This window comes from Misgurnus anguillicaudatus, chromosome 20, assembly GCF_027580225.2.
Source record: "Misgurnus anguillicaudatus chromosome 20, ASM2758022v2, whole genome shotgun sequence".
Taxonomy (NCBI): domain Eukaryota; kingdom Metazoa; phylum Chordata; class Actinopteri; order Cypriniformes; family Cobitidae; genus Misgurnus; species Misgurnus anguillicaudatus.
The window spans coordinates 35975966-35984588 of record NC_073356.2 but is presented as its reverse complement, the minus strand read 5'-3'; the positions used below and the strand labels follow the sequence as shown (position 1 = coordinate 35984588).

The 8623-nt window shown below is 41.1% G+C and overlaps 1 protein-coding gene across 1 annotated transcript; it reads right to left on the bottom strand.

Annotated features, from left to right (window-relative positions):
- Nucleotides 1-282: 282 nt before the first annotated feature.
- smim13 (small integral membrane protein 13) lies at nucleotides 283-3372 on the bottom strand. The gene is made up of 3 exons (XM_055219376.2): nucleotides 3180-3372; nucleotides 2600-2687; nucleotides 283-1337 (listed from the first exon to the last, which is right to left on the bottom strand). The coding sequence occupies exons 2-3, from the start codon at nucleotides 2673-2675 to the stop codon at nucleotides 1147-1149; spliced, it is 267 nt and encodes an 88-aa protein (XP_055075351.1). The 5' UTR covers nucleotides 2676-2687; nucleotides 3180-3372; the 3' UTR covers nucleotides 283-1146.
- Nucleotides 3373-8623: the final 5251 nt, after the last annotated feature.

Sequence of the window (8623 nt, the reverse complement as noted above, 5' to 3'; positions counted from 1 at the left end):
CGTTTGAAACTTTCATTAAATATCTTAATTTTTCTAAAAGATTAATTAACAACAGTCAATTCCCATAACTAATCTAGAAGCTAATTTATATTTGTGACGTGCGGTTTTTATTTCAATACCCCCACCGGGTGGACATTATCAGTACTGCAGCAAAATATGACCACCACGTTGAATCAAAAATAGTTTTCATGTCAAGACAAAAATAATTTAAGTGCAAAATAATACCCAAAGACGAAAATGACTTGTGAAACAGATATAGGTAAAACAAGCAAAACGTCCAGAGTTGTTTTATGAAATATATTTATTATGAAAGGGAAAAACTACTCCCCAAAAAAAATAATCACATCGACCGTTAAAAGCTCCATCAACTGCATTTCCATTAAAATACATTTTGTAACAAAATGATAACCTTTGAATACCGTTACAGGTTTTGTGTGAGTACGCACAGTAAGATTTCAAGCAGGGTTGGGCTGATCAGGGGTCAGTGAAGCTTCCTACTAAAGCTTCCAGAAAGCTGGGAATGGCATGGAATAAACCATCCCCTAAAATTGAACCAAACCCTGCGACAGTTGTCTTAAAGCACACATGCCCGAAGAAACCAAAACTGCACAAGATACACAGCATCATCACCTTACTAATAGGGCGAATCTTAACATTGTTGTGATGTGCAATCCTAGCAAATGTTTTGTAACCTTTCCACTTAAAATAAAAATAAAGACGCTTCATTGCACTTACTGGATAAATGTCAGTATAGTGATGCTGTTAGCACACAGAAATGTTGGATGTTTGGTTGTCAGCTGTAATTCAGTTTGTTTGATTAGATTACGACAGATCTGTTACAGTGAAACTGATACGTAACAATACACTCTCCACGTGAACATATTTACACTTTCACGCGGTTTTCCGGGCCAGGTCGACTATAGCAGCGTGTTAGTTGGGATGTGAATGCGTGGCCGAGCTGACAACAAAACCTGAAGTGACGTGAGATCAAGTCGTATTAAAGTGTGGTAAGGAGAACCGGTGTAACCATGACAACTAAGTGGATGCAAAGGAAAGCACAGTGACTGATGTGACATGTGTCACACGCATGAGCCCACTTTCAGCTTATAAAAGAACAACGGTTATTCAATGATGTTGGTTTAGGCTCTATGTAGTGCTGTCAAGAGGGGCGATCCTTTGGCGGGCCGTCTTGGGTCGGTGGCGGGGCGTCGGGGGCGAGCTACGCTCACTCTCGGACTCTGAGGGCTCGGTTTCTGTCTGCGGTGAACCGGTGTCACCCACCAACTCCCGCAGGAACTTAAACTTCGACAGGAAGAGCTGCCACACCACATACCACCCTGCAGACAAAATAGAAAAATCATTAACATTTAATATGCCAAGTCTGGCTTTCAGAGTTCACAAGGTTTGCCTTCGATTTGCATTTTTGCAATCATAGAATGAATTTGATTCCAGCTCACACAAAATCATTTGCATCCACATTATGATAAAGCGCAGATTCAGGTGGCATTTGCAAAATTGTACATTATGAAGTTCAGGAATCTGACGAATCTGATATTGGTTTAATACAGCCACAGGATATTTGCACCCACATATATGAAGTATATAATATATGGATTAAGGATGCACTACACAAAATTCGTGTGGCAACATCTATCGCACCAAGAAATACTGATAGTTATTCTAACTTATTTTTAGAAAAGCCTTTGATCATTATTATTGTGAATAAATAAAACTATTAAAAAGCAAAAGAGTATTTAGTACAGTCAATACTGTGACCCACAGGGATCTGGGCCAAGTTTGCGTTTGACATTGTGACAGTGCAGCATGACTTCTCAAATAATATACTGGACCCTACATACAACAGCTAATAGATGTCTCACTACAGTACAGTATTTAATGCTACCGTTCCCTAAACACATTCAGAGAGACTTGCATCACTCAACTTTTCATGTGCAGACGTCCATGTTGAAATCAAACCTGCTGACAGTGATCAAACTCACTCTATTTTTGCAATGCTTGACTGTACAGATCGTGTTCATACAGATGGGTCCAAAATTCAAGGCTGTTAACTCACTGTAGGGAAAATCCTGTAACTACAGGTGTGACTGTAAAAATGTGACAAAGTTCATGATCACCAGATCGTCTGAAGCAAGCAGTGTTCTGAACTTCAAATAATTATGCCGGTCCTTGTATGTGTATATAACGCATTTGACCTATACACAGTTGCTGTTTAGACACTTAATGCATGCTTAAAATGTCTTTATATCATTGCATTGCATTGCAAACCACATAAAACCAACTTCCTCCTCAAGTTTACACAGGTGTCTTGCAGAATAACCACAGGTGCATCACCTTTATTTTTATTACATATTTACCTCCGTCACAAGCACAATCATGAAAATCTATAAATAAATGCTAATATATAAAATATATTAAATTTACTCTTAGTTTACTTCTGTACTGCACTAGTTTACTTGGCATTGCAGTACCGTTAGTATTATTGTCTGTATGATGAATTGCTTGTGATGTTGCTCATTTATAAGACACTTGGAAAAAAGCATGTGTTAAATAACTAATAGGGGTTTTGTGGGACATTTACCAAACAGCATGAAGAGCAGAACGCATATCAGCGTGGCCACGATCACAAGCACTGTCAGACCAACACTCTGCCACATCTTTCTTCTTCCCTATGAACCAAACCAGATAAAAAACATTTATATCTGTAAGATTAACATATTCAGCACACATCCTACATAATCTGTCAGATCTGATATCAAGAAATATGCCATAAATTAATCATAAATATGATATTATCATGTATTATATCAGACACATATCAAATCATCAGAGTTCACTTTGCATTTCTGTTATCAAGATCAAGCAAACTATGATAAACAAACACATTCTTGGTAGTGTCTCGGAGTACCATGGTATTCTGATCTGACAGCAGTAAGAGAGACATATATCAGATCAAACAGCTTTATTCACTATATCGTATATAAAGAACATTATTAAGCATAACAATATAATAAATAAATAAATAATAAAAATCAAATAAATATGAACATATATCAAATATATTAAAGTGCAATACTTTATTGGGGGGGGGGAAACATATCATTCATATTATATTCACACATATTATTATTTATTATTATTATTATTATTATGTATCAGACCTTTAGTCGATCACGTGCACACAATCTTCACGCGGAATCCCGCACGGACGGACGCCGGTCACGCGTGTCATGGACGGTTTAAAACAATCCTCTTTATCTACATCATTGCGACATTTACAGAGAACAAACAACTACGAGAAAACAGCGATGTGGAGTCAACAACACGCTCAATCTGACGCTAACCCGGAAGTGACTCGTAATCGTCATCGCAGCCCACGACGTAGCATTGTGGGATTTGTAGTTCGCCTAGCGGTTAACTGTTAAGTTTGTTCATAGCTATTACACTGTGGTAATCTTTCTGAGAGATAGCATAATAATAAATTGGACACAGCTACTTGTACTTGGGCTGTGTCTTTATAGCGCGCTGTGAAAAGTGCTTGCTCATACAGCAAAATAATATATTTCTCTGGCCAATATATATATATAATGTTATATTTGCCCCTGAAATACATTTTGTAATATATGTTAATAACCTATATGAAGGTTAAAACTAAATATATTTTAAAATTTCAAAATATATTTAATTAAGCGTTACTTTCTACAAAATGTATTTAAAAATATCCTCCTCATAATCCACAAACACACCCACCTTCTGTGGACTCACTTTCAGTCAGAGAGATATAAGGACCAGCTTTATATTCATTTCCATTCCTCAGCCACAAAGTCCAGAATCCATTTAATGGTGTAAGTATGGTCTCTTTATTTCTAATAACAGATTCTCTGACCACACCTAAAACCCATTCAGTCTTTCCCTTCACCTGAACCTCATAATAAAATCTCCCTGATGAGAATCCCTCATTACCCAGAACAATTAAATTATTATTAAACCTCTTTGGGTTGTCTGGGAGATCATGATAAATGTCTCCATCTATCACTTGTTTCTTATCATCAGACAGGATGAGATTTGGATGAGCTGTATTAGGATTCAGAGTTACATCCACTGAGAGAGATACAAACACTTTGTGATGATGATGACGATTATGTTTGTGATATTTAATACAGTGTTTAATCAAACTGTAACATGTTGTTAGTATACTGTAAAAAGTAAAACATTGCTGTTTTTCATTTGATATATTTTTTTTCATTCCAATAGCCTAAAATTATTAGATTGTTAAGTAAAATTACATTTTGTAATTTGTATGTGTCTTTCAATCTATTGTCTTAGATTGATACAATATAAAATTATAACATAACAATGAAATTCAAATTATACATTCAATCAAAATATTTTCTTAGATTGATACAATATGAAATTATAACACAACAATGAAATTTAAATTATACATTAAATCAAACTATTTTCTTAGACTGAAACAATATAAAATTATAACATAACAATGAAATTCAAGTTATACATTCAATCAAACTATTTTCTAAGATTGATACAATATAAAATTATAACAACAATGAAATTCAAATTATACATTCGATCAAACTATTTTCTTAGATTGATACAATATAATATTATAACATAACAATGAAATTAGATTAAGCACGGTTTGCGCATGCGCACAGGTGAAAACGCGAGAGAGTTCTGGGAGAGACCGAACGCAGAAGTTGTGATGGACGGTTATCTGCTTAACAGCGCGAACAGGACACGTTTGTCAGGTAAGGAGGAATTAACCATAATTACACGTTCAGCACTAACACTATAATTTTTATAAGGTGACTTGTTCAGTTTTTATAAGGTGACTGCACCGTTTTACCTAGGCTATAGCCAGGTTTACAGGCTAGCATGACCTAGCATAATGTAATGGGAAAACGTCTCGGTTACTATCGTAACCTCGGTTCCCTGAGAGACGGGAACGAGACATTGCGTCCGCTGACGCTGTGGGGGGCTCCTCCCTCTTCCGGTTTCTGGAGCTTTTGTTGGGCGGCGCCGGTGTTCTGGCCGGTGCCGCCCGTGGCGGCCTTGTGGGGGCGGGACTTCCGCTGCTGTGTGGCCTGTTTGGGCGGCAAAATACTCAGATTCTTTCGATTGAACGAACAGTAGAGCTGATCTGAGCAGTGACACGGCGGCTTACGCAATGTCTCGTTCCCGTCTCTCAGGGAACCGAGGTTACGATAGTAACCGAGACGTTCCCTTTCGAGAGCGGTCACTCGACATTGCGTCCGCTGACGCTATGGGGAATGTATTCAAACACGCCGTGAGAACAGCGAAGAGCAGCTCCAGTGAAGCTTACTCAAGTCTGTGCACCACAATGCCTGAGTCGGTGCACAATCCCCGTCCAGTCTGTGTAAGCTAACGCACAGTAGATTGGATGCCTGAGTCTCTAGGGACTCAATCCAGAGCTTATACAGAACAGAATGCATACAGTCACAGGCTGCATGTAGGTCTTATTGCAGCCCTACAGCAGATAGCAACCTGTAACATTACAACAGCAACGGCTAGGCCGACCCAATGTGGGCGGTAGCAAGCATATCCACGCAGAGTATTTGCTGGTATTAACATATGATGCACGATGGCCAAGATAGCTAGCGTGAAAGTAAGGAAGAAGCGAAAACGCGGCTCCATATTAATACATCAGCTGTACTGGCCATCCAGTACAAACTATGAAGAGGCGTCGGATAGTGCGACTGCCGAATTAGAATAACACCGCTATGCCAGTGTGGCAGTAATGTGCTGCCCTCATTATCACCTAATGATCCAGTGACCCCAGCTGGATCCCAGCAGCTGACTGCTTAGGTGGAGCAGGGAAATTTCTTAGAATGAGCTGGGCAGGTCACAGCGATCGTTAACAAATGCCACAGCCCATCTCTGAAGCATAAAGAGTTGCTCTAACAGTAATGTCAGAGCGGAGTGCTTAGATAAATGTATAACACTCATACCGGGCACAGCTCACATCAGCTAGATGGGAAGGTAGAATGCAACCGTCTATGCTCTAACTGCGCTGAGGGTGGTTTTGGCACATAGTCCCTTAAGGGCATGTACAGCCCATGACGGCACTAAAATATGCAAATGATTGGCCACTTCTCTCACTTAAGAGAATTAATTGTGCCTGGCCACTGCGCACCCAAGGCACCAGCATGAAATGCAGCGATAGCTGCATGAAAAACCTTTGGGGTAGACGGCCCACTTTTCCTTCATCTGTGCATTGCTGCAAAGATAGAACATTCGACACGTGACAGTGCAACGGGTCGTAGTCATTGCTTCACACCATTACAGGTGCTGCGTAAAGAGGGCGTCTTGTAGAAAGGGCTCCCTGTCCTTACTGATTTTGCGTGTATAAGCAGCAAAACCAAAGTAGGGCAACACGTAACCGCTGGCACTTGGCCGAGCACAACGTGTTTCATACAAAGCGTAACTCTGATAAGGACAAAGCTTACACTTTCCACCATCATGTACTGATTCATTACGTCCAAACAATCTCAAACATTCTAAAGTCCTTAACAGCCCTTAAGTCTGTGTCGCATTTGCGGCAGCCAGGACATGAGCTGCTTAATGAAGAGCAGGCGCAAATTGCTGTCTGGTACAGCAGGTAGTGCGCTGTGAACTTGTAAGCTGGTCAACCACGGAGGCGTTTGTCACCAGCACAGCAGTGTCTCGGGTGGAATATCTCAGAGCAGACTCATATCCAGAGTGCTCCTGAGAGGGACGGCTCGCATGAAGCACATAAACGTAAAGCTGGCATGCACACCGTGCTTATATGCTCACACGCACGCATGCAGAAACTACTTTAATCAAAGGAGTGTGTCTGTGGCTGGTTGGTACAGTCCCAAACGGGCAATAAGATAGCAGGATGCGCATTACACTCAGCTAAGAGGGAACAGCGTTACACCCTGTGAATGTGTGCGGGTCTACATAAAGCCTGCTATAAGCACCACCGGCGCGGCTAGTAGTCTCCTATCACAACAGAGGTCATAGTAAAGGGTGAGAGAATAGTGGCTGCACAAGCTGTTCTACCTCTCTCGTCAGGTAACAACTATATTACCCGTTCGCAAACTCCAGACTCAGTAAAGGCGCACTGTGCCGATTCTGCGACAGGTCTGCACAGCTGGGGTGGTCTGTGTCGAATCAAATTGGCAGCCGCTCTGGGTAATAGTATATACAAATACCCTATAAAGCAGGTGTTCATAATTCTCTCCCTTCTGTATCACAGCGGCGTTAGCCAAGGGAGGAATTGAGTGCTGTACAGGGTAAGGTAATGGGCTAAACACTGCCGAGCGATCTGGATGTTGTAGCTCCATATTGACATGTTTGCAGTGGCTCCGATCACACATGCGTGTGCCTATTATAGTATATGTTGTCAGCCGTGGAACAAGCCTGCTGCTAAACCTAGGTGTGTGAGCCACCCATCATATGGAGACGTTACAAACCCATGACAAATCATAATGGCGCGAGCGAGCCATATGTGCCTGAGAGGCTGCTGTAGGGCCACAGGGGTTGTGTGTTCGGACATGCACTGTTGGCCGACCAGTCAAACCTGTCACAGCTCACCGCTTGGATGGCTGAATGTAGGATACAAGTGCAGATTCGACTCCACGCACCTGGGACATTTCTGTAACGGATTGCAGCGCACAGGATTCCAGTTACATATTGTGTGGCATAAAGCAATGGTGTGTTACACAGAGCCATGGAAGAACAGAGCTTGGTTCTGCAATAGCACCGAGCGAGGAGATACACTCCTTATACACTGGAACGGATAGTAACCGGTCGTCTGTGCGTGTCGGGTGCCAGTTATACTGTGTGCTTTGAAGCAAGGTTGCCATTTAATAGAGTTTGTTAACGGCTGTACAGTGATGTTGCAAACTCCTGAACTGTACCACACAGTGCACAACCCAGACGTGTGTGAATCATCTAGCGGAGTGATCCGCTGAAGGGCACTGGTTCACTTGATGCACATAGAGCCATATAAAAACCAAGTCTGGGTCTGCAGTGGCTTGCTGCTTTGTGCAAGGTCGGATGCAGAACCCGAGAGAAAGAGAGACACTTCCTTAAGAATGAACAACTTAGTAACAGCTCGCCACGCGCACGCAGGGAGTCTGATACCTGTGTTTGTAGTGAGATATTGCCTGAACACTGCATGGATGTGTAAGGCACGATAGTAATCCTCTGTTGGTACAGCAACATAACTCCTAAAAGTTTACATCCACATCGGCTCACTGCATTCAGCCAGGGAGCTAAGAGCAAGATGAGTGAGGAGAGAGATAGCCTTCTATTCAATGTCAATATACATAAATAGCCAGGCGTGTAGGCTGCTATTAAAGATGTGTATATATACAAATATATGTATGAGTATATATATATATATATATATATATATATAGTGTCAAGCAGTACAAGAGTCTATTTAATGCAGATATACATTAATAGCCAGGCGTGTAGGCTGCTATTAATGCATAAATATAAATATACGTATGAGTATATATAGTTTCAAGCAGTACAATGAGTCTCTATTCAATGCAGATATACATTAATAGCCAGGCATGTAGGCTGCTATTAC